At 38.6% G+C, this 27764-nt stretch overlaps 1 protein-coding gene across 1 annotated transcript; it reads right to left on the reverse strand.

Moving 5' to 3' along the window:
- Window positions 1–1984: 1984 nt before the first annotated feature.
- On the reverse strand, window positions 1985–26435 carry tmc6b (transmembrane channel-like 6b). Its single transcript, XM_063012656.1, has 22 exons — window positions 26394–26435; window positions 26045–26210; window positions 19791–19961; window positions 15604–15731; window positions 14812–14931; window positions 14377–14541; window positions 13355–13463; window positions 10943–11027; window positions 10482–10739; window positions 9747–9916; window positions 8626–8770; window positions 7598–7753; window positions 7336–7505; window positions 6640–6736; window positions 6151–6248; window positions 5960–6055; window positions 5001–5076; window positions 3417–3550; window positions 3115–3291; window positions 2930–3008; window positions 2548–2643; window positions 1985–2460 (listed from the first exon to the last, which is right to left on the reverse strand). Exons 3-22 carry the CDS (start codon window positions 19847–19849, stop codon window positions 2443–2445), a joined length of 2436 nt encoding a protein of 811 aa, XP_062868726.1. The 5' UTR covers window positions 19850–19961; window positions 26045–26210; window positions 26394–26435; the 3' UTR covers window positions 1985–2442.
- Between the last annotated feature and the right edge of the window lie 1329 nt (window positions 26436–27764).

Here is a 27764-nt window from a genome sequence, read left to right on the forward strand (position 1 = left end):
GATGTCTGAAGAAGGAAAAAAGGAAAACGATTACCAGTGTTAGATGTCATCACATTTCTCACAGTTCATGGACTGGACACGGTGTTGTATTATGGGCCTTCAAACTATTTCTGTCCTATTTTGTAACATTTCTACGGAGAAAATAAGCTCAAGTAACACTGTTGAAGTTCTCTATTTATTATATAAATCATATTTATAATAACCGAGACTCATTCTTGTAAAGTGTATATACATTCGACACTCTTTGCTGTGTTGAGCGCATGTCTTTGTAATAAATCCTTAAGCTACATTACTGTATAATCAAAGCAATAAGTGTTTTTAGACGGTGATTCTTTACATGTTTTTTGAACAGCACTGTGTTTTTAATCTGGTGGTGGTACTCCAAATGGGTCCTCAACAATAATTAGTCATGCTTACTGGTACTATGAAGTGTCTACCCAATTCAGTTACTTCAGCAACTCCTCACAGCTCACCTGTTTCAGTTCAGATTGGTTTAATCATGTTGTGACCCAACTTTAGGTCATACAGACTAACAGTAGGTTTTAAGCTTAGCAGTGTTTGAATATTTGTGACATGGCAGTATTAACAAAATATCCTGCAACTCTAAAATACGTCATTTATTTTCTTGTGTATTTGTGGTATCATTCAACTTAAAAAACTAATTTTCTGGCAATTTAAAAAAAAATAAATTTCTATTTGCTTTGGTCATGGGTAAATATTTCCAATTGCAATGACAAATTGCATGATTCTAACTTGTGGCAACAGTTGGAAAAAAGCTTTTCTTCTGTTTAAGAATGACTGATGCTATGCAAGGGCGGCACGGTGGCTCGGTGGGTAGCACTCGCCTCACAGCACGGAGGTCCTGGGTTCGATCCCCAGGCGGGGCGGTCCTGGTCCTGCTCCGGTTTCCTCCCACAGTCCAAAAACATGCAGACAGGTTAATTGGAGACACTGAATTGCCCTATAGGGTATAAATGGGTGTGTGTATGTGTGTGTATGGCACCCTTTCCAGGGTGTTACTGTGTGCCTTGTGTCCATTAAAAAGCTGGGATAATTGAATAAGCGGTTAAGAAAGTGAGAAAGTGAGAGAGAGAGAGAGATGCTATGCACAAAGGTCCATAAATCCATGGTTTAAAACATTTGGTTTGGAGAAACTCTGGTAGCCTGCACAAAGCCCTTACTTCAACCCCAATAAACACTGTTAGTATACAAAATTCAGAGACCTTGTGGTCTAATAAATAAGGCGCCTGACTTCAGATCAGAAGATTGCAGGTTCGAGTCCTGCCGGGATCGTGATTTACTGACTTTCCCTATGGGATTAATAAAGTGATTTATCTATCTAATAAATTGGAACATCAACTGCAAATCAGGTCGCATTGTTCAGCATCAGTGATTGACCTTACAAATATTGTTTTGATTAAATGGGCACAACACCAATATGAGACCTCAACTTGATTATTATTACTGTCAAAACAGGGAAGGTGTTTTAAAAGGTGGTGTTTTATTACTCTAGTACAGATGCCAAAGTACATAAATGCTGTCCTGGCAGCATGTGGTGTCTTAACCAAGACACTTTATTGTTTTTCATTTGGATTTTGATTTCCTGTCTCCACCCACCAGCAAGTTCTAGCAGGTATTAATAAATGTGTGAACATGGGGAGGATGTATGTCAACATTTTCATATGTAAAATTAAGCTTCACTATCTAAACTGGCAAACACACCGAACTGCACACATGCTTAGCAACCATGTGATGTTACCAGTTCATGATCCCCTTCCCCAATGTCCCTGTATTGACACATTATTTAGACTCAAAACCGCATTTACTCTTCCACTAACCCTTAGGGAAAAGTTAGAATAGAATAGTTTTCTTACAGGTGAGAGGAAGCCGGAACATTCTGAAGAAATCTATGAGGTAACCTGAGGTAAGAACTGGCCCAGTCCTTTTATAAAATTATTAAAATGTAATTTATTTAAAACAGTACTTTTAAAATCTATTATTCTTTTTTTTTTTTACAATAACAACAATCAACACTAAAGTCTGCATTATTTTCAGTGGTTTTTACACAAGAGACACAAAGGCAAGTAAAACATGCACCTCTTTTAAATGAGTTTGGTACAACACATGATGGTTTCTATTTTTAACTCGGCTCATTCTCTTAAAAATATGTATACAAAACAATTTCATATTGTAATAAAATGTACAAATGTGCAAGTTCCTGCATGCAATAGCATGTGTAGGACCCTCTTTGGGGTTTATATAATGTCTTTGCAGAGTAAATGCAGAGTAAAGGACTGCTGGTTTTCCCTGAAATCAAATCCAGGGAATAAAGAATCAGTGGCTCACGCGGACAAACGTCTTCCCTTGTAGACGACCACAGATCTTCAGGACATCTAGTTCCAGTTTCACATATTTACCAGTGTAGAACGGTTCTGAGAGAAATCATGAGAACTTGGAAGCCTAAAATACAAAAACGAAGACTTTATTAAATTTGTATTTGTATAAATGTGAGTGTGTGTGCATGTGTGATTGGTGGGACTGACTAACCTCACTAGTTTCCCTGACACGTCGAGAGGACAGTGGACGTTTCTCTTCGTGGATGTTCTGTAGTCTGGTAATCAAGAACTTCTTATCCTCTCCCTCCTGCACATAAGATCATAATGTTTACATTTTTTTACATTTACAGCATTTAGCAGATGCTTTTATCCAAAGTATACAGTCTAAGCAATTGAGAGTTAAGGGCCTTGCTCAAGGGTCCAACAGTGGCAACCTGGCAGTGGTGGGGTTTGACCCAGCAACCTTTTGCTTACTAGTCCAGTACCTTAACCACTAGGCTACAACTGCCTGTATGATAAATACTTTAGTTCTTTATATGCAACCTATAACCTTATTATTTTGGATCCTCTGTCAGGTCCAAACAATCACTCACATTTTCAATCTGCTCCTGCAGCAGCTCGATAATCTTCCTTTGACCATCCACCACCTGACTGTGAAAGTAGATCACTATTCTGAAAGAGAAGAAACGTACAGCTTTAAATTCACAATGTTCTTTACACTTCCATTTTACTCACGTAATAATAATATAGGATCATTATCTAAGACTGTGGGACTCACAGGAAAATGCCAGCAGCAAGGAAGAGGAAGAAAGGATTCTCCACCAGGTACGAATGAGCCCACGTGAGCCAGGACAGCTTAGGGTGTGTATGGGCCAGATCCTGCACCCACCTTTTTCCTGACTGGAACATGGTATTGAGACTGCGGAACGGCCCGCAGCTTTTAGACGGCTTTATTCTGCTCAGGAAAGAATCATTAAAAAAAGAAGGGGGCGAGAGGCCGTCCTCAGTGAAATGTGGTCTTAAACGTCTGTAAGTACAAAATCTGCGAGAGTGAATGTGTATAGAGATTAATTCTCTCACGTCCACATGGTGTAAGTGACACACACGGCTGCACCCAGGAAGGAAGGAAAGCAGAGGAGGGTGATGAAGAAGGTGGTCATCTGACTCGCCCTCCATGGCTTTCTGGGAGCCTGACAGTTCATCATCAAACTCATCTGCGCAGAATAGGAGTAAACATTTATGATGGAATATAGTGCTGTACACATATACTGTATATGTGGGCCATTCCACCGAAGTGGTGCCATTTCTGTCCCCAGGACAGTATATGTATAAATGTATATGAAAATGACCTTTTCAAATGCATTTTTTAATTGAGCAGTGTCCTGCACATTGATCTAATAGCAAATTTATGATATATCATTTAAAACTTTAATTAAAAACTCCCTAGAACACTGAACTAGTATGAAATAGTGTTTTTTATGTCCTGACTCTCTAACACTTCACTTTACATCCTTTTTCCTTGCTTTGCTTGGTGACTTCACATCCCATCTATATTTATTTTCCTTAAGACTTGTATAATCATGAGGTTAAAAAACATGTTTTAGTCTCCAGGTTTTTTTTTTTTTTTTTTTAGCATTTTTCTCCCCATTTTCCTCTTAATTCAGCACAGTCAAATTTTGTCTTCCGCTGCTGAGGGATACCCGATTGCATCCGAGGAGAGCACGTCACTGCACACGCCTCTTCCGACACGTGCACGGCCCTCTTCTTCTTGCCTGTGCAGAATCAGGGTCCTTACACAGCGTGTGAAGACCCAACACACATAGTCCCGTCGTCCCACCCTAGCAGATACGCTGGCCAGTTAGTATCTGCTGCAGGCTCTGGCAATTATGCCCGCCAGATGGCATCCAGCCGACCAGTGGCAACGTCAAGTTTTGAACTGAGGAGTTCAGAATCTCTGCGCTGCGCCACCTGGGTGCTATGTCTCCAGGTTTTTACTCAGTCCTGTTAGTCTAACATATTCATCCTTCTGAAAAATCTGGAAATATTCTTATCAATCAAGTCACGTTTTCAACATAAATGTTCGTTATTTGTATCTACTGAAGGTCACGGGAAGATTAAAAGTAAGTTCTCCTTTTTTCCCCCTGTATGTTTGATAATATTGTAACTTTGAGAAGATTTATCTCAACGTCCAATCCTGTTACCTAAAATGTTTCTTAGTTATTATTAAAAACAACATTATTGATAAATCACTAGACTGTGTCCAGTGTTCTCAGGTTTTTAGCATGTTCTCCATGCTGATGTATTTTATGTATTGACTAATTCTATGTCTTGTTACTTTCAGTCCTGTTACTCATATACAGTCATATTTCACTTAAAAACCTTGTAGTAATTAAACAAAGTTGCCTGAGATTAATCAACACACATTCTGAGTAGAATTGGTGGAATGGCCCATTTAAAAAAATACGTATAGTCAGTTACATAAACATAAACAGCACTAACGGCTTACATTTAACGTATACGTATCTACAGCACTGCAAAGCACAGGATGAGGTAATAAGTTTTAATAATTGTATTACTATAATGTACAGTCATCATTAAAACCACCAAACTGGACCGTTTCCCTTTATTAGATCATGTATTGAAAAACTTGTCTGAAAGACCTACTTTTTTCATGTAGAAGAGGAAGAGAAGCTTGATGACCTGCACTGCAGGAACAAGAGGAGAGAACAGAACACCCAACCTGTACACAATTACACAACATGTTAGCAAGCTCCATTCTAATCTAATTCACATGTGCCTGCAACATAATGCTAACAGTCAAAACAGAAACAAAAGGCTCATTTCTACAAAGGTTTCAGAACCTTTAAAGTTACTAACTACAAATAACTACAAATAACTGCCCAGTTCATGAATGAGTATCAAGTTTTTAATAGTAAACAGAACTGATGTACGGCTTTCTCTTTACATAATAGAGTTTCTGTTGCATTTCTTGGTGCTGTGGCGGATTGGGTTTATTTGGCGACGGATTTCTGCAGTAGTCTGCAGCCCATGTGGCTAATTTATCACAGTAGCTTGACTTTTTCTCATGCAGTGCATATCTAAGGGCTCAAGGGTCACACACTTTCAATGTTGGTTTCTAGCCTTGCCTTACAGATTTCTCTGGAATCCCTGAATCCTTTTACAATATTATGTATGGAAGACGGTAAAAGACCAGAATTATCTGCAATTTAGCATTGAAAATTCCTTATATCCAAACATGATGCCATCACCTGTTACCAATTCACCTGCTTAATGCAGAATGCTTTAAAACAGTGTAACCTGAATACCCTTCATTTGCCTCTGTCCCAATTAGTTTTGACTGTGATAGAGGCATCAAATGTATTTATAATTACAAAATACAGTCAGGTTTAGCCAAAATGTTAAACATCATTTTCTTTGTACTTTTTCTTTATCTAAATAAAGGTTCAAGTGAATGAACAAATCAGAGGTTCTTATTTTTACTGCATTTTACAAAGATTTCCAGAAATGGGGTTAATGAGGGCAAAGGATTGGGGAATAAATAGATTTTATGGCCTAATATCGCCATATTACATTTGACATGATCTTATAAGATGGCTGGTTACCATGCTAGAGTCTGTCCATAGATGAGCTCAAGAACGTTGCGAGCAATATCAAACACTGGCTTCCTTTCCTTCTTCAGGACCTTCTGCGAAATGACTCTGGGGGAGGGAAGATGTAAACATGTCAGTTGAAAGGCTTTTTATTGCCTGGTGTACTGGGTTCCTCAAGTGGTGCAGGGTGGCACAGCGCTTACCTCCACAAAAACTCCCCAAAGAAGGTATCCAGTATGGTGAAGATGAAGTCCATCAGCAGGAATCGATATAACTCCTGTCCCACAAAACTCTCCCAGCACTGACAACAACATAAAGCAGAACATAAACACATGACAGCCAGGCAGGGCAGTTAAACTGAACACTTCCTAAAGTGGGTGTCAGGCTTCTGTGTGTTTTGTTAGAATTTTTATTACCACTTATTCTAAAATTAAGTGTCCCAACAAAGTAACCTGCTGCCTGTAACTTTTAAAAGTAGTTGATATTTAAATTGATCCTAATCCAGAGCCTATACTGGAAATACTGGGCAGTAGTTGGGAAAACACACTGGACCACTTTATCAGTTTGAGTTTAGCCAATCCATCGTATAGTTTCATGGGGGTGGGAGAAAATCAAAGCAGAAAAGACCAGTAAAGACAGAAAAAGCTTAATGTAAAGAGTTTTAAACTAAATATGTGATACGTTTATCTGACCTTAATTTCACCTTGAGTTGAACTTGAGTTTAACGCGACCCGGCCCAGCCAGTGATAACACAGCACTCCAAGTACACTCACTTTCAACATCAGGTTCCTACAACAAAAGAAACAGAAAAAATTGGCTATTTAGAACTAAATCATCTAAATTTACATTTGCAGCATTTAGCTAGTACTTTTATCCAAAGAGACTAACAATTATTATTGATTACGAGGGTCCTACTCCCCTACTTCCCCCCTGCGTCCACAGAATTGGTTGGGAGTTCTCCAACCTCAGGTACCAGAGTCGTGTTTTGGCTGCTTTACACTTCGACATCTTGGACATGCTAACTGAATTGCCGTAAGGATTGCTAGTACACCCTTATAGTTCAGATTAACCAGTAAACATGAGGCACTTGAACAGTACATGAATGAAAATGTTAAATCACTAAACACAAACCTTACATTTAGAATTTCACAGCAAATTGCATAATACTCGGGACACGGCTCATTTCACAGTTTGTGATGCGATTTTCATGGCCTTGAATTAGGTAGGACCTTATACTGATTACAATTCAAACAATTGAGGATTAAGTGAAGCTTAAACCAGCAACATTCTAATTACTAGTCTAGTACTATAACTGCCGAGCTATTACTGCCCCTATCAAGCTGACATAACACTTGTGTGTACTGTTTTCAACTGCTTGGCCGGCCTACCTGAAAATGGCAACATAATTGCGCATGCTTGGTGAATCATATTCCTCCATCCAAGCAACCACATTAAAGAATCCAGGCAGGAGCAGGTTGATTGATGACACGACCACCGGGAGAGCCAGCAGGCTGGTTTCCTTCATTATTGAATTAGCGCTAGTGTTTTGGAGATACTTCTGTAAATCCATGGAGAGAAACAGTATGAGAAAGTCAAAATGAATCTGGGTAATAAGGAGTTAAAAGTGGTTTGAGTTTTTGTGTTTCTCACCCCGTGCATGTATTCTGAGAAGTAGTACACAGCAATGGAACACACTACAGTGCTGCCGACGCATATGGTCCACGCCAGAGCCTGGACGAACACAGTCCATGCCCTCTGCAACCAGGTAGTCTTCACCTGCTTACTGTTCACCTCTGCCAAGAGTTCCTGCACGCGTCCATATCACACCGCACAGAGACAGAAAGAAAAGGGTGAAACTTAAGTTTGTGGTAGTGATTTTGACGCTGGACATGTGTGACCTGTGTGAACATAAACGTGAAAAACACCAAAACACAAAGCCAAGACCTGTTTTCTCAAATAATAAAATAACCAGGTCTCATATTTATTTATTTATTAGGATTTTATTGTCACGTTTTACACACTGTGGTTACGTTCATAACAGGACAGGTAGTTACTGGTTACACAAGATTTATCAGTTTAATGTTAAACACAGTCATGGACAATTTTGTATCTCCAATTAACCTCACTTGCACGTCTTTGTACTGTGGAAGGAAACCGGAGCTCCCGAAGGGAACCCATACAGACACGGGGAGAACATGCAAACTCCACACAGAAAGGACCCGAACCTCTCCGCCTGGGAATCAAACCCAGGACCCCACCAAGCCACCGTGCCACCCTGATTTTGTCTTTTGTAATGTAAACTAGATATGAAGTGTGATAGTCTCCACTAAATCCAATGGAACGGTATGAGGATCCTCTTTTAACTTTCTTAAAGCTACCGGCTTCTGGTAAGTGTTGTTCCTGTTAGGTGGTGTTTTGGGCCACATACAGGAAATAAAAACATAAACATTATAAACAAAGTTAAAAACAATATCTACATATTATTTAGTAGACTGTTTACTTTTCGGCTAGTGTGTTACCAAACACACTAACAAACCATACCTCACACGAGCTCTAGGATTTATTCTTACAAATAACTCAAGTTATTATCTCTATCATCTCATCACTTTTATTACTGTTTTTAAACATTTGTAACATTACATTAATAAACAATGTGTGTGTGTGTGTGTGTTTCTTACTTTGAGCTGAGTACTGATGTTCTCAGACTGTAGTTTAACTGAGGATTTCTTGCTGACTTTAAAATCCCAGGAGCAGAAGACTTTAATGGCTAGCAGGCCTTTAGATCGGTCGATACGGAAACTCTGTCCGAATGATTTGGACATGCTGTAAACAGAGACGTCAAAATTTATTGCAGTTTATTGGTATTCTAATAACAATTACAAAACATGCAAACAAGTCCCAACTAAACATGTCAGAGAAGCTTATAGTTGCCAATTTATAACCCCCACTTCCAAAAAATATTAAACACTTTATTTTTAGAAAAATTACAAATAATTAAAATCTCTGGACTGTTTCACATGTTTGTAAACTTTTGAGCTTAATGGACATTGCATCTTCAGTATTAAATGGCCATAGATTTAAGAAAAATTATGTTTTTCCAGCACTTTCCCCTTGGGGAAATTAACTTGTTACAGCAGTATGAGAGAAAGGTGGTAAAAACAGAAAAGACAACTATGTGAAAAATTGCACAAACAGTGTATAGTTATTTACACTAATGGATTCCCTTTGAAAACAAGTGATGTACTTAGTTATATTATTATGAATAGAAAATATACATGACAATATGGATAATATATTACATAGTGCACCTTTGTATTGCACTTACAGGACATGTAAATTATATTAGATAGATTCAACTTTATTGTCTTTGTGCAGAGTACAAGTACAGAGCCAGCGAAATGCAGTAGCATCTAACCAGAAGTGTAAGATAGAGATTATTTCCATATAATACAGTTTAAGTGCAGTAGTAACCAGATAAGTAAAATGAAGAGACATATATTAAGAACAGTAAACAGATAATGACTGTCCAGTGTATAGACTAGTATATAATTACAAAGTTATTAAAGGTGACTACAGTGGCTAAATGAATGAGAATAAATAGAGTATATAAGTATAGCAGATGATATATAATATATACGTTATTGTTGTGCTGGTGCGATTAGTGCAATAGTGCCATGTGTAAATTTGCAAATACTGATGGTATGTACACAGATGAGATGAAAGTTCAGTAAATATGAGTAATTACATATTAATGTAAGATCTCGCTGGAGATTACGCCTGGCCCAGCAGAATTACTCACCTGTAGACGAGGATGATACAGGTAATAAAGAAGGCCATGCCGATGGTAAAGAAGTAAGCCAGAGGCATGTTATAGTACTGATGAGAGCCACAGGGAGATGAGCTGCATTCCCTCATGAGGGTGTGGTTACTGTAGTAGCCATAGTACATCAACGAGTCCGTAAAATAACCCTGAGTGTGAGTGAAGGACAGAGAACATCAAAGCTAAGCGGTCTATCTGAGTAATAAGTGGTTAAAATATTATAAAAAGACTCTAAACACCACTGAAAAACAGTGACCAGCCTGCTGAAGTATCTCCAAGAACTCCAAAGAAAGGTCACAAAGCATACCAGAGAAAATAAAACAGCAGATGCCTCCAGCCTCAACTAACAGCAATAGTTTTAACTCCACATATTTTTTATGAAACCAAAAATATTTATGAAAGCAGTGCTAACCACGGGAAACATCAGTACCCCTTTAAAATTGCAATACGATCTTCAAACCTTGTAAGAGTCTCAGTTTGCCTTGTGAATATTATAAAAACACTGTTCCTGTAGTAAAAACGGTTGGTGGAAGTGTGATGAGTCCTGCAATGATAAGTCTTAAACCAGTTTTGAAGTGGACTGGACATTTACTTTTGTGTCTTTCTTCGTCTTCACTTTGTGTAGTATTACGTGTTTAATGAACTATAACTATTCAGTTAAACAAATACATAAAAACAGATGTAGTTAAACTGGGGAATACTCAGCAGTCTTACCGTGCCAGTAAGCAGCTCGAGCCCGTAGAGTGCAACCGGGTCCTCGAATAACGTAGGAGGCCGAATGGCCTGGGGAACCACAAGGAAGAGCCCCGTCACCAGGAACAGGAACACGTTAAAAAAGAAGAGCGTCCTGAGAAAGACGAAGTAGGAGAGTACGCCGGTCCCAAAACGGCCACTGACTCTCTTCAGAGCCGTCTGCCATAGCTTCAGAGAGGAGAGGAAGGACATCCAGCTGTACCAGCCCTGTCTAAATGCCTAAGACAACAGGAGAAACGGTTAGTACAGAGGGATGTTAAAAAATTTAGAAGGTTAATAACATGTATTGAATTCAATACTGATTTCTGGCACACACTGAGAAAAATATTACTTACACAAATCAACCAACCAAACTAACAGCACAGCATGAGAAAACAAACAAACTGGGCATGAGAGTAATACTACAATGCAGAGGGACTCACAATGAACATGCAGTGCTTGATCTGGCTGCAGCAGGGCATCGTATCCAGATTGATGGAGGGGCTCGTTTTATTTAAGGCCAAATGTCTGCAGGAGAAAAACAGCAGGACTCGATTACACACACACACACACACACACACACACACACACACACACACACACACACACACACACACACACACACACACACACAGAAGAAAAAGCAGTAAATCCAAAAAAGCACCATCAACATCATACAACAGAACAGCAGTGAACAGCACTCAGCTACATTTCCTCTGGGTATCTGGGAACGTGTCCAAACATTAAAGCTCTTTCAGCTGAATCGCTAAAGATGCTTGTGGTGTTTTCCTGAAAATACATTATTAATTAGGATTTGACTCCTTATTCAGGGATTGCTTCCTTAATGGGTTTAGTAATAGCAGGTCTTAAAGCTCTATTTAGTGCCTATGTCAGGAGTTATCACTACCGACATTTAAATGATAGTTATTATTACAGCAATGACATACAGTCACTGGTATACATACACCTGTACAGGAGATGCATTTCATGGATCTTTTTTGTCTTTTTCTTATTTTCTTTTTTATTAATTTTCTTTTTTTATTGGTGTCTGAAAATATTTTGGCTCAAAAATAGGAATAGGAGAACACTAGGAAACATGATTTGATTTTATATTATTCTTTAAATTACTTTTATTTCCTTCGAGATCAATAAGGTATCTATCTATCCATCCATCCATCCATCCATCTTAAATTGTCAGAGACACATATAGTTGCCAATTAATAAAAAAATCAAATGCTTTAACTCATATCATTTGAATGATGATTAGAAAAAATAAACAGACACATCCAGTACATTTCATAATTTCTTAGTACTTGGAGCTACTGATAAAATGCAGTTTTCACATTTGCAAGACTGACGATGTAAATTTCTTCATAAACAAGATCAGATTTTCTCTTTTTTACATCTAACTAAGGATAAGAAGTTACATACATTATGTAACCAGAAGTATGTGGACACCTGACCATGAGCTTGCTGGCCAAATTCAATTCAAATGAATAGAGTTGCCTTCATCTCTTTGTGGCTATAACAGCCTTTACTGTGTCTATGGAACTTTGTGCCTGTTTAGTCAAAAGAGTAATCGTGAGCTTAGACACACATGTTAGAAGAGAAGATCTGGCTCGCACCTGACATTCTTATTCACCCCAAAGGAGTTTGATGTAGTTGGGTCAGAGATCATGAAAATGTATTCTTATTAAACTCGTCCAACTACGTCTTTACAGGCCAAATTTGGTGCACAGGTGTAGTCTGGTTAAAATCATTTAAAAAAGCCCTCTTTTTAACTGTTTCCAGTTGAAGAAGTCTGAAGATTATATATAGAAGCTTCTTTTGCACTTGATATATTCCCAGTAGGTGATTTACTGATAGTTATTCAAATAATACACAAAAAAATCTGCAGACAGGAATGTGAGCTTCCTGTGCCAACCACAGAGCAGATGTGTAACAGGTACTTTCTGTTCTACTACACGTCCAAAACAGTGTTCATTCCGTCTGAGTCATTTATACTTATAAATATGAACAAAAATATATAAGCTAAAACAGGCTTATATAGGTAATAATGCAGCAGATAACAACTAGATTCTCGGGCGGATTGCACCTGGTTTCATTTTGCAACTGTTTGGAAAGATTTCTCAGATTAAATAAGAATCACAGTGAAGATGTAAAAGCTTTCTAAAGTTCTTAGGAACAAAATGATTAAGCAACACTTACGCAGAAAAGCAAAGACCTTAAACATTCCTGTAAGAACGACTTATTCAACAATTTGTCCTGCGATAGAATCACACCCGCTTAGTAAAATTAAGTACAAAATTGTTATAATTATTGTTATTATTTTGTAGAGTTATTATTTCATTAGTGTTATTAATAATTTTATTTCAGGGCGCTCGGGAGGGGCAGCAGTCTAATACACAAGCCTCGAACTGATGAAATCTTCTGGTAGAATCTAATCTCTGTTATAAACCTTTAGGGTGTCTAACAAACACAAATGTCTTTGCCTGAGGGAGGAAGGGTGAGAAGGAGGTTGACTTACTATTGCACTTAACGCAACAGAATAAATATGTAGGCATTATACATTTACACATAAACACTGACATTTTTACAAATCTGGTATTACACAGATTTGCCAAATGTGACTGTTACACCCTTATGGTAGGAAGGACATTTTTGCTGAGCAGCTAAATCTATTCCTCAGTATGATCACTGGCGTAGCGGAGCTCATTAAATTCAAGTGCATTCAACTTACAGTGCTCATTTAACAGTGATGAAAGGGTTAAACACATTCCAGCTACACATAAGAAATTTTTCCGAAGGAAACTAGAAGGGCAATAACAGGGTTAACACATGAGCATTAGAGTTACCTGAGTTCACTCTTCTCTGCCATGCTGAGTGGAATTGCTCTCAGCATGCCCACTCTCTCACTCACAGACAGGTTCTGCAGGTTATTCACCAGTCGCTCCCTCTTATTCTCTACACAAACACACACACACACACACACACACACACACACACACATATTACACACTGTCTAACAATGACCCAGCATGCTAAACTGGCACATCTGTTATTCCACCCATTATTTCCTCACAGTTTGTAGAAGAGGATGCTGTGAAGATAAAGGTTTATTAGAAATGAAAGCAATCCTCTTCACATCCGTACATGAATCCCTCTATAAACAAATACTTCCACATAGGGAATGCTGTCAGTTAGCTAGCTTTGTCTCACTTTGCTTTAACGGACTGGTAACAGCTCCTCACATATTATCTGATCTTTTACATTTCCAGCATTTAGCCGCTTACAGAGGTGGTTTGTGTTTCTGTCAGTAAACGTTTTCTTAGTCCAGTATAAAAAGGCAACAATCTAGGAACACACATCTGTCAAAATAATATAAAGATAGAAGGACAGAATGGGTTTTTTTCAGGTAAAATGAGGTGAAAAGTGTTTTAACGTATGTTTTAAAGTATTTTAATGTATTTTATTTAAATATCTTGAGATCACATCAATTTTTGCAATCTGTTCCGTCTGTGACAACGATTAGAACTTCTTTGTCAAAAAAAAAAAAATTTCATTTTTTATAGGTTTATTGTGGGTTTTCTGAATATTTGACTGTGTGTGTGTGTGTGTGTGTGTGTGTGTGTGTGTGTGTGCCTCTCTTTCCCTAATTCTGGCACAACTTTGGTTGGATCTTTGACCACATGAACACAGACTAGACATTTGTATAGTCAAAAAATTCTCCATAGGCTTGAGGTCAGAACTTAACAAAGGAAGGCCCAAAAGCACTGAAAAATCATTGCCCTGTTCACAACCCAACTGCTTCCAAAATTCAATTTCCCCTTATATTCACAGAGAAGAAGAAAAACTATTTTACACAGAGGTCCCTTACCGTCTCTGTCAAAGTTGCCTGCATCACTCTCAATGCGGTAGCCACAGATGCTGGGCCGGGCTGAGCGGGAGAAAGAGCGGATGGAGGGGCGCAGGCTCCGTTTGCGCCTGCACAGCTGCATGGTTCGGTTGTAATACTGGGAGAGAATAGCACCTCGACTGCGTCCTGGTCATGGAAGGAAAAGAAACAGAAGAAAGTAGGAAAATTGAGACTGTAAGCAGGATGAGAAAACCTAGTGTATGATGCTGTGAAGACATCAAAGAATCTTCACAACGTTGCAATAACTGAATGTGTGAACATAAACGTCTGATTTTCTGCAAATTAAATAATCCTTCCTGGAAAACACGGGTTTCCTGCAAGTTATCATCTGACTTTTTGTCTGGATAACTAAAACACACACACACACACACACACTAACGCGGCAGTGTTACTGACCAATTGTGCGGCTGGGCATTGAAGAAAGGACCCTGAGAGTGGCAGAAGACCATCGCTCCTCTGTCAGTGGATCGAACTGTTCTTCTTCCTCATCGACACCCATAAAGCATGGAAAATCATCTGCAAACAAATACACAGTTAACAACAGCACACGGAACAGATCATGATGACGTGTGTCCTTGTTAATGTCCTTCCTTGTGTACCCTGATAAACAGCTTATAACTGCATGGACTATTCAGACAATGCTAGTAAAACCAGTACCTACACCAATAACTGTAACCAGATCAGACTGGTATAGAATTTAAGCCAGTACACCACAGTGCTAGTCAGTCAAGCAAGCTGGTTGTTAAGGGCCGGGTAAAACATTGGGGTTAGTGTTTATATCTTAACCCATCAGCACAGGAGTGCATTGTGGTTGTGCTTAAGGAATACAGGGTCCCTGAGGGCGTGTCTATAATGTGACTTAAGGGGATGTAAACAAAACCAAGGTTTTCACGTGTTGTTTCCTTCTGCTGTTTTCTGAAATGTGTGATTTAGTTGATTTAACTAAATTGCTTTAACAATTAGCATTTTACTCCCAGATACTCATAGTATTTATACAGTATAGTATTAAATAGAACAATAAATATATGGCCCAGTAAAGATTTTAGTAAGCTATATGTGCTTTATGTATTCAAAACTGTTATGCAGCCTAAATCATAAGCTCAATGTTAGATTTAAGTCCCCAGTGCATGAGCGTTACCATTCTAAATGTGCACTACATGAGAATGTAATGTGTAAAAGTTTGTGTACCTGCATTCTCCTCCTCTGGATCTAGTGAGTACATCTCTATGTCATTATCATGGTTAGTTAGGTCTTCACTTTGTTCCCTAATAAGCACACGGAATGAGTGATGAACCATGTCTTCATCAGCAGGGCTCCTAAAACACAAGAGTCCACAAATTGACACCAATGTACAGCAAAGGTTTGACTGTTTTATGCAGGAAAACAGCAATAATAAACTATATTCTGTCTAGTTTGTTTGTTTTATTAGGATTTTAACATCATGTTTTACACCCTTTGGTTACATTCATGACAGAAACGGTTGTTACTCGTTACACAAGATTCATAAGGTCATATCGAACCCAGTCATGGACAATTTTGTATCTCCAATTCACCTCACTTGCATGTTTTTGGACTGTGGGAAAAAAACGGAGTAAACCCACGCAGACACGGGGAGAACATGCAAACTCCACACAGAAAGGACCCAGACCGCCCACCTAGGTATCGAACCCAGGACCCTCTTGCTGTGAGGCGACAGTGCTACCCACAGAGCCACTGTGCTGCCCGTAGTACAAACAGTGGCTTTAAAAAGCATCTCAAATCAGTTTTAGATTTAAAATTCTCAAACTAACAGTCTATGTCGCTATCCCCCGTGGCTGTGCTTTGGCTGTGTTTTAGGCAGGCCAGGCATCTATACAGATATTATTGGCTAGGTGTAATTGGGAAAGGGGTGTGGCCGATCCCTGTGACGAAATGCCGCTTGCTGGCTCAGTGTAAATGCTGACAACATGACTTTGTACTTCTCAGAAACATATTTTGTATTCTGAGTCATTAGTGATTCACTCAGTTCTGTTACTACATCCAGTGCATCAACTGATGCAAAAGTAAGAACAACACGTTGAGGTTTGTTGACGAGCCATCAGTGGTGTTAACACAGTTAAACTTCACACCAGTATAATTTTGCTGATGTTTCTAAGAGACTGTTAAAAGACACGCGACTAGACAGACATTCAAAATTTTCTCCGATAACGTTCTCACCACTTGTAAAAAAAAAAAAAACACACATCAAAAGCATTACAGGAACACAGAAGCATTTAATATAAAACACGCTTTTATTTTGACTAGTTGGCTACGATATCAATTAAAAGAAAAAGCTGAGACAGTATGTGAAATACATTGACTTACAAAACCACAAAATATATTTGTACCTAATATCCTAATAGTTTTCATTTAAGACATAACACATTCCAAAAAATGAGGACAGAGGCATGTTTACCGATGTGTTCTTTATTATTACCAGTATTTTACACTGATCAGTCATAACATTAAAATCACCTCCTTGTTTCTACACACACTGTCCATTTATCAGCTCCACTTACCATATAGAAGCACTTTGTAGTTCTACAATTACTGACTGTAGTCCATCTCTACATTCTCTACATACTTTTTTAACCTGCTTTCACCCTGTTCTTCAATGGTCAGGACCCCCACAGGTCCACTACAGAGCAGGTATTAGTAAGGTGATGGATCATTTTCAGCACTGCAGTGACACTGACATGGTGGTGGTGTGTTAGTGTGTGTTGTGCTGGTGTGAGTGGATCAGACACAGCAGCGCTGCTGAAGTTTTTAAATACCGTGTCCACTCACTGTCCACTCTATTAGACACTCCTACCTGCTTGGCCCACCTTGTAGATGTAAAGTCAGAGACGATCGCTCATCTATTGCTGCTGTTTGAGTCGGTCATCTTCTAGACCTTCATCAGTGGTCACAGGACGCTGCCCATGGTGTGCTGTTGGCTGGATATTATTTTTGGTTGGTGGACTATTATTAGTCCAGCAGTGACAGTGAGGTGTTTAAAAACTGCATCAGTGCTGCTGTGTCTGATCCATTCATACCAGCACAACACACACTAACACACCACCACCATGTCAGTGTCACTGCAGAGCTGAGAATGATCCACCACCCAAATAATACCAGCTCCGTAGTGGACCTGTGGGGGTCCTGACCATTGAAGAACAGCATGAAAGGGGGCTGACAAAGCATGCAGAGAAACAGATGGACTACAGTCAGTAATTGTAGAACTACAAAGTGCTTCTATATGGTAATGAAGCTGATAACATGGACAGTGTGTGTAGAAACTGGTGGTTTTAATGTTATGGTTGATCAGTGTATAAACACTTTGAAACCTGTATTATCTATATTGTGCTGTTTGAGTTTTGTGTTGCACCCTGGTCCTGGAGGAACGTTGTTTCTTTTTAATATGTACTTCTATACAGCTGAATTACCAGTAAAGCCTTTTTTTTTTTATTTAAAAGAGTGTACAATTAAAGGTTAGACTTCTCTCATAACACTAAGACACTTTTCATTACCACTGAGAACAATTCACAAATACACAAATACAGGTGTGTTTATTAAATGTTAATCTAATCACAGAATTTCATTTCAAATCAAGTATTAGAATAATCAGTATGTAAACACCAAAATGTGACTATCAGACGATTAGTGTGGATGTGAACACACCCCATGACATTACTTCATCTTCCAGGATTAAAACAATAGACTGTGACTTGCACATGATGTCAGCCAGCACATGCTCGACACCACATCCAAAACAAGCAACTTAAACAAAGCAAAGTCTTTCCAACGAAAGCCGACCAGCCCAGAGAACAAAGAAAAACCAGAAAGCTTCAGATGTTTTGTAATCAGCTCAGGAAAAGAACGAAAGCTCAAACTGCGTCTACACTTTAATAACCTACTACACAGATAAGAGAGGAAGTGAAGAAATGGGTGAAGGACAGAGCTAAGATTTCAGCTGAGAAGTACAATGTAATGTAAAACTGAACAGCTCTAGCCTTCAGTAGGTTGTTTATTTGTTAGAACTAAGGGTAATTGTACAATACTTAAATATTAAATAAACAATAAAAATTGTATTTATTGCACCTGTTTTACGTGTACTGATTCCATCATATATTGTGTCATTTTGTGGGGCCAAGCAAAGCTTATAGTCCTCAAAACCTTCATTATAAAACGGATAGTTCCGGTCCTAAAATCTGATTGGCTGAGCCGCGTTCGAAGCCGTTGTAAAATCCCCGATAAACTCACACCTATGACCACCTCACATCATTTCATATTAATATGCCACTGAAAAGAAAAATTTAATGTTATTTTCGCCCTCATGTTGCCTAGCAACACTGTTAATCGAACTATTTTGCGTCGCGGAAGAATGCTTTATTGTAAGTTTATACACAATAAATACATTTATGAATTAAATATTGCTGTATTTATTATATTTTATGTTGACCGCCGTTTTATAAAAGCAATAAGCCACTCGAGACCGTACGTTACTGTTACGATTTTAGCACGGGGAAAGAAGTTTTAGGCACTCCGCTTCGCGTCGTGCCAAAACGTCATCCCCGTGCTAAAATCACAGTAACGTACGGCCTCTCGTGGCTTATTGCTTTATTATATACATGCTGAAATTAAAACTATTTATATTCTATGTACTTATGACAATAGAATAAGCCACAGACATATAAAAAGTCCTAGTAACACAAAAAAAATACAGTGAAATGTCAGAATCTTTTTTTTTTTTTTTTTTACCCCTTTTTCTCCTTTTTTTAGCGCATCCAATTGTTCAATTAGCATCGTGCTTCCTCTCTGTCTATGCCGAACCCTGCCCTGACGGAGGTGATTGAAGCTAACCCGTATCCCCTCCAAAACACGAGCAGCAGCCAGATGCATCTTTGCCACCCACACATTGACGAGTTTGGCGCCACCTAGCGTTGCATGCGGAGAGACACACCCTAAGGGCACCCTCTCCCATCTCTGTGTAAGCACCTCCAATCAGCCGGCAGAGATTTTCCAATCGCATTCTGACAGAGAGAGACCCACATCCGGTTCTTTGTCCCACCCCCCACACGAGCAACCGGCCAATCGTTGCTCATATAGCCACTCAGCTTCGAACCGGTAAAGCAAGGCTGGATTCGATACCACGCTCTCAGAATTCAGCCCTGGTTGCAGCGCGTTTCTTTTTACCGCTGCGCCACCTGAGCGGCGAAATGTCAGAATCTTAAAAAATACCATGATACAAATTTTTGGTCATACTGCCGAGCCCTACTTCAGGGTGAACAAAAAAAAACAGGCAAACACATGTGTTAAGTAGAATTTTTACATGAATAAACACAATGAGAATAGCTAGTTCTTATACTGATACTTACTCCATCATTTCATCCATGAAGTGTGCATCCTCGTCGAAGCTCACACTACGAGGCTCCATCTTTTCCAGATTCTGAAGGTTTAGCTTCAACTCGTCACTTTAAGACCACCGAAATGTACAAACTAAACCCCTCACACTCCTGCCATCCTCCACTCATTTTGTTTCTCCAGCTCTAAAAGAAGAAGAGAAAAGAAAAAGCAACAGAGAGAAAAGAGGATGAGGTTCAGGTCATGACAGACGGGCTTAGCTACTTTCTCTAACATGCCTCTTCATGTTGTTATAGCTGCGCAAATTACGTCCTCACTGAAGGGAGAACAAGAAACAGCATGATCTGTTAGTGTGTCCCTCTCCTCTGGAATGTAAAGCCCAGAGGAAATAAAGTACAAAACTAGTTCCTGAGAAAGGGAGTTATTAGAGGTGTTATACAAATTTGCACAATTTACAATTGAATTCATTTAAATAATTCATTTTTAAATAATAAATACATTTTTAAAAATGTAAAAAAAAAAAAACAGTAACACACCACGGACAGAATAGCAATCTATAGTAAGGCCTCGGCCTCCCCCCACATGCCTGTATGTAGGCACCCGACTGACCAGTAGCACAGTTGGGGATTTAAACCCTGGATCCGATCCCAAATGTAGTGAGTGGGCTAGCATATTTTACTGAAATATCACCCGAGTCCTCATTTTTGCTATTTAAATATATATTCATCGCAAATATTCTATTCAAACAAACACATATAATGTCTTTTCACTGTCCTACATAAACAAAAAAGTCTGCAAAGCTGTTTTTGACCATTACAGAATTAGCAGCATTTGATTTTTGCAGCACTGTGGTTCAATTTTGACTTCTTCTCCTTTGCAAATCGTCTGAAAATCCTTAATACACTGTAATTGATTCAAGAAAGGAGATTGAGGGTGTTTAATGTCTGGTTAAAACATTCAGATTTGGTTTCTAGGCCAATTAAATGAAATGCTGTCTGGTAAATTAGTATCTCAGCGGTTAAGGTATTAGACTAGTAACCATCCACCACCATCAGGTTGCTACTGTTAAGCAAGTCTTCACCCACAATTCCTGGCACTGGGCCTAATTTGGGCACAACCGTAAATAGCTTCGGTTAATAGCATCCACTAAATGTAACTACTCAGATGCTTATCATAATGCTTCCACACCTCCGTACGTTATTGGGTACTAAGTTTCGGGGATTATACACAATGCTTTAGTCTCCAAATGTGACGAACTGTGTTTATCCAGAGAGATTTAGTTCATGTACATTGTTCTGATTTGTCTAAATGTTTGTGTGTTTATTTTAAACAGGCACCTCTGGGTTATTATCTTACTGGTTTTCTGTGAACGTATTGTTTCTGCTGACTTTAGGTTGTCCTGCATCCAGTGCGTATTTCTAACATCACCATGCTTCCATGCTTAACAACAGGTCCAAAGGTGTCAATAAAATTTGCTCTCAGGAAAAAAGATTACAGTTTGGGGTTCCATACTGACTCTGCCAAAGAATCCATCATTTCTTGTGTGTTTGTAGATCTTATTCTGGAACCTGACATTGCTTAGAAATGACTCTTTGTAAGTTCTGTACAGAGCTTCCTAGACTTCCTTTGTTTTTTTGCCGAGTCTAATATAGGGCAGTAAAACCAGCCCTTTCATATGGGCGGAGAGAAGTCACCAGCTATCATTAACACTCTAATAAGAAATGAGGAGATCATGGCACAGAGTTAAAATAAATTATAGAATATTATAGAAGCAGCACAGCGTTTCATTTAATATCTAAGTTGCTGTATGTATTTTTTTTTTTTACAACATGCCCATTATCTGCATCACAATCTACTCCACTGCATTCGCTCATCAGCTCTGTTTATTTGGTATGTTTAAAAATTAGGAACTTAAAGTAAAGTTTGCACAGAAATTCTAAAACAGAGTAAATGTATTTCAAGCTATTACAAAAAGTGCAGTGCAGTGCAGTGACCTTACTGACTTATTTAATAACAGGAATACAGACACTGGTGTTACACTGGTGCGCTGTCTTTTTAAATCCTAGACCAGGAACATGTGCTCGTAACTGTGGAGAATGTCGTAACTTCTAGCATGTAACGGATGTAATCAAATTCTGTCTGTGTAAATAAAACTGTACAGAAACACTGTGAGGAGCAGCTGGTGAGCACATTCAAATCCAACACGTATTCTATTCTACTGTCTGCCATTCAAATGTAAAAAATTATAAGTCCAGTGACATCAAACAATTAATTATGCAATACTTCCAACAGTCATGAGCGCATGTTTCTGTGTGGGTGTGTGCAGAGAACTGCACTTTAGTCAATTTAAGTTCTCTGTGGTTTGGCTCAAAGACACTGACAACGTCAGAAAAGGTCTGTGGTCAGAAGACAATGGAAACATGAACAAGCCGAGCCTTGTTTCTGTGCTAGATGAAAAACTAAAAACTCTTTAATGGCTCTGTTCAGAAGATTACAAGGGATCAAATTACAGTGTAGTGACACAGCAATCTATTACCCTAGCCTCGGGTTCGCATCTCAGCACCACTATCAGCCAGCCGGGCGTCTACACAGACTTGACTGGCTGTGTCTGATGGGGCGTGGACAAAGCCCTAAGATAGATTGGTGTTCTGTCCTGGGCATTCCTGCCTTCGTGACAAATGTTTCCCGGTGAACCTGCCGTGACCCTGACAATGTTAAAAATCTGTTGTGCTAGTCATTTTTCCAATGTGTGTGTTACTAGAAATCCATTAACTGAGGGATGCCTGAAGTTTTCTGATGATCTAAATGGTATGTGTGGCATTCTGATAACTGAAATTGAGAACACATCGGTTCTCTGTTTAAGCCAGATGAATTTGAGCTATGTTATCTAGTTATTCAGTTGCTGCGCACATGAGAAAACATTGCAGAGTCGCACCAGGCTGCATCCTAGCCAAGTTCCAAGTAGGACCCTAGAAAGTGTGTATAGTAAGTAAACAGAGCCATCATTTTGCTGATGTACTAGAGAGATCTGTGAGTACACACATTACAAACAGCAGGAAATCCTCAACATGGTGTGTATCCAGAGTCATAAAAGAAATGTAATGCGCATTATTTAAATAACAATTTTAAAATAAGTAATTATACCACATCACTTTTAGAAAGGATGAGAAAGGAAATAGTGTAATGGTGCTAAGGTGGCACAGCAGGCTGATGCACTAACCCACAACCACCAAGATCTGGCGATCTCTAATATCAAATCTCTACTGTGCAAATCTCTACTAACTGGCCACTCAGACAGGCACAATTGGCTATGTCTAAGTGCTGCAACTAGGGGCCTTTGCTGGTTGGTCAAGGCGCCTGCATGAGAGATGTATAAATTACAGACAAAGTTAAAAATTTATTATTTCATTGCAAAAGAATTTTAGATCCCCAAGAATCAATGTAGTAGCATAAACTAGGAAGTGCCTGAGTTATTAGCAGAAATGCACTGTGGGAAACATGTTAATAAACTGTACAAACTAAAACAAACTGTATGGAATGGTGTGGCATTTAGCAGACACTTTTATCCAAAGTGACTTACAATTATCAAAAGTATGAATTGACTGAATTGCATCAAACATTTTAAGCATTTGAGCATTAAGCATTGAACATTGCTCATGGCCCAAACAGTGGCAACCTTGCAATGGTGAGGATTAAACCAGCAACCTCATAATTACCAGTCCAGTACATTAACGTGAGATGGTGTACATCAGTCTCAGCAAAGAAAATGTGTTACATCCTGATCTTTGTGACGAATGACGGCATTGCCTTGAAACAGAAAACACTGTGTGGTTTATTGTTGTCTACTGCTCTTCCCTCTTTGATAAACAGATCATAGAAAAATAACTGATCTGACAAACTATGAAACATGCTATCAGAAACTATCAGAAGTTTTAGGCTCCTCTCAGAATAATGTCTGTAGATTTTATTCCTAAGAGATGCGGACGCAGGAAGTCTTCCACACACAAACAGAAAACAGAGCAGTTCAACAATATCTATAATTAGGAGAGGCCGTGCTCAAACAAGGGTCTGCTTGTGAGAAGTCAATGCAGTGTTTCTTATACAATACAGTACAGATGTTTGAAAGCTGAGTAATGGAATGAAGCCAGTTGATCTGCAGCCACACAACCGCTGGGCAAGGGGCTAAAGAGAGGGGCTTAAGTTTCTCCCCTAAAAAGAGATTTTAATGAAACACATAAATATAGTATGAATAAATAAAGTTTGTGCAATATTACAATATATAGACAAAAGTATGTGGACACTCGTTATATGGGTGTCCATATAATGGGACAATGGTAGCCTTAAATACAGGCTCTGATATGAAGCCACTGTCGGGTCCTTGAGCAAGGCCCTTTACCCTGTCTAATATATGATAACAGTTTGGAGAACAGACTTGTTTGTTCTTTTATGACTGTGCCCCTCTACACAAAGCAAGAAGTCATGGTTTGACAATTTTGGTGTGAAGGAACTACACTGGCCTGCACTTCATCTTTATTTAAAACCTTTGGAATAAACTAAAACACTGAGTGCCAGCCAGGCATCCTCATTCCACATCAGTGCCTAATTTCACAAAAGAAGAGCCTGTTCGGCTATAGCTACATCAAAATGCACATAGTTTCGGAATGTGATATGCAACATGCTTATGTTCAAGCGTCTATATACTTTTAGTATATTTAGGAATTGTCACTATGTTTAAGTATTAAATTCACCTAAGCCATGATCCTAATATGTTACGTGTCATACATGTTTATTATGTGAATTATTATGCGTATTATGTGTATCACCAAAACAAATTTCTCGTTTGTAACATATCTGGCGAAATAAAGTGATTCTTATTCTAATTATTACAAAAACAGAATTTCTTCGAGAGGCTAGAGTCCCTTGCGCAAAAAAGCGTCACTGTAGTCATTCTAGTGTTAAAAAGCTCCATGTCCTTCTGCTATCTATTTACTGCACAATGCTTGACATAATAACAGTGAACATTTTGTCTCTGACACAAACCACTTTCAACTGCACTAAAAATTATGCCTAAATAGTGCACTTCCATTAGTGTCATTAGTACTGATATAATCAGACTCAGTCTTTCATTTGTAGACTTATTTTACTAGTTAGGAATATCACCACTCATTTCAACTGTTTAAAGCACATGAAACAATTGTCTCTTTTTAAAAGAACCAAACTGTCTTTTCAATTCAAAAAACAATTCAAAAACAATTCAAAAGCCACAAAACACATCTGTTGCTAATAAGAAACCTCTGGAACCCAGCTGCCACTATCTGAACAAACACGCTATATATGAGCTTGGAGGATTCTGCTCTTTGTCTCTGCTCCAAGAGATATAAAAAAAGTCTGGCCACATTGACCCAAAATATGTTCCAAGGAGAAATGTAAGACATGCAAACCCAACAACACTGTACCTAACTCAAACACAGTGTGGACTGTTTTGCTAACAGTGGAAGACAATGGACAAAATAATTAAGAAGGAAGATTAAAAATTCCTTAAAGTTGGACACACTTGGGTAGGGAAGCAGGACAATGACCAAACACATATCAAAACTGGCTTGGAATTGGTAAATCAGGCTTAAATAACATTTTTAAATCGTCATTTTAATCGTCATTTTATCTCAAATCTAACAAGAATATGTGAACCGTAAATCAAGTCTATTTTAAAAAAACATATTTTGATTCAGCCAGATATTAATAGTGAAAAAAACATATTATCTGGGCCATTACTATAAGTATATCTAGACCTAGCAGATTAAATTACAATTAAATAAAACCCTCAAATTTCAAAGAAATATGTATTTTAAAACAAAGTATTTAGGTCTTAAGCCTGGTGTGAAAGGGACTTAAGACTATACATACACTGTAAAACAAATACAAATTATATGTTACGTTTAACATCGTAGTTTCCATATTAAGATTTCCATATAAAGATTAAGATCCATTATTACAGTGTTGGGTTTATACAGAATTTTGACCTGGCTGGTGTTCCATAACAGAACCTAAACCAAAACTTCATGTCTTCATGATTAGAACCCACTGTAACTAACTGCACCCTTTGCAACCTTTGCACTAATTCTGCATTTCAGACCACACCTGCAATTCAATTTTACAGAAATAACACATAAAATACAAACAAGAAGAGGTTTTTTGGGTTTCCCAAGATCAGTGCAATGTGTTCCACATGTAAATGGTCGAAACCTTGGAAACTTTAAACATGACTTACTGTGTGTGTTTGGCTGGTGAGCGCCTCAAATACAATAGGGACTGGGGGTGGAAAACCGAGCCCATTCACAGCTTACAGGCTGAAGTTCCAGAATTCATTGAATCTCGTTGTAGCAGCAGTAGAACTGAGGTGAAAACTAAACATCCGTAACTCACTTCCTCATAACCTGCAGTACAAAACAGTCACATTATAACGCTGCAAATGTGCTACAAAGTAAAGAAAAAGAGTCTGACACTGCAAGGGTTCGAACCGTTCCTGAATCCCGAATCCTCAAACACTTTCTTTAACGCTCTTATGAATGTCGTTAATGGGTCAGTGCTAAAAAGCAAACAAATAAAATCAAACTCACCCTGTTTACATTCCTGCCCTGTTGTTACTGCCTCACCTACAGCAGGCAAAACTACTTAACTGTGAGTGAGTGAGTGAGTGTACTTCAGCAGACCCGACAACCTTCATCTACACACAGGGTTGCATGTTTTGTTTGAACAGACTCATAAAGCAATTTGAAAAATAGCAAACATTTTAGTAACGTTATATTACATGTATACTGTTAAGGACGGTAATTTAAACGGTATTTTGATTTTACTACATATACCGCTTAGACATATCCACCCCTCCCAGTGATCAGTGGTACAGTCCATTCATACTGGAGTCTGATTGACAGTAACAGTTATTACAACAGTGTCTGTCAGACCACTGATTATCAAGTAAATAAAGTCCGTTTCATTTACAGATAACACGTTAATTATCATGTGAATACTACATAAAAATAAAAATATTAAAAAATGTTAGTATACAGTGTTAGTAATATAGTGAATATACACTAATCAGCCATAACATTAAAACCACCTTCTTGTTTCTACACACACTGTCCATGTTATCAGCTCCACTTACCATATAGAAGCACTTTGTAGTTCTGACAGTAGTCCATCTGTTTCTCTGCATGCTTTATTAGCCCCATTTCATGCTGTTCTTCAATGGTCAGGACTCTCCCAGGACCACTACAGAGTGGGTATTATTTAGGTGGTGGATCATTCTCAGCACTGCAGTGACAGACATGGTGGTGGTGTGTTAGTGTGTGTTGTGCAAAAACAAGCATATCTGTCTGCATTACATTTATTACTAATGCTTAATGCAATCGATCCACTTTACTTAAAAGCATTTCTGGTGTCAAGTTGATTGCACTTGATGAGCACAGATGTGATGTTTAGCAGTTGGAAGAAAAAAACTGCTTTCTGTACACAATAATATGAACCCATAAGTAGAATAGTAGAGTAGTAATACCTCTTTTACTTTGACTGGCTGGTGCAGAGGTATTCACTGGGACTGATGGGCACATTCGTCTCACCTCTTTTACTGGAACTAGCAGATAAAGAGGCTCCATAGAGGCCGTGTGATGTCATTTCTGTCTTTTCTATCAATTATCAGAGATTAAAAAATTCTTATCAGAAAAGATAGGCTGGCTTCACATGTCTTAGAGGAAGTGTGTGCTAGCCTCACCTTCACGGACTGGTGCTGTTATGTGTCGGAAAAGAGTTTTAAAGACATGTAGCATGTAGCATCCTTGACTGTTAAACAAGGACATAATGCATGATGGTAGACTTCAAAACAAATTCTTAAAGCCTTGAAATCCTGTCTATGAACTTTCAGGCAGTGCTGAGCTTGAAACAGTTTTAGTTGTTACAATTTGAAGGCCATGCATCAGTGAAACCCATAAGTC

Source organism: Trichomycterus rosablanca, chromosome 17, assembly GCF_030014385.1.
Source record: "Trichomycterus rosablanca isolate fTriRos1 chromosome 17, fTriRos1.hap1, whole genome shotgun sequence".
NCBI classification, from domain to species: domain Eukaryota; kingdom Metazoa; phylum Chordata; class Actinopteri; order Siluriformes; family Trichomycteridae; genus Trichomycterus; species Trichomycterus rosablanca.

Coding starts and splice junctions, on each gene's coding strand:
- tmc6b (XM_063012656.1), bottom strand. CDS start 19,849: ATGGAGCCTCGTAGTGTGAGCTTCGACGAGGATGCACACTTCATGGAT. Junction 11,028..13,354: donor GCAGAGAAGAGTGAACTCAG/GTAACTCTAATG, acceptor TTTCTCCTGCAG/ACATTTGGCCTTAAATAAAA. Junction 10,740..10,942: donor TCAAGCACTGCATGTTCATT/GTGAGTCCCTCT, acceptor CTGTTGTCTTAG/GCATTTAGACAGGGCTGGTA.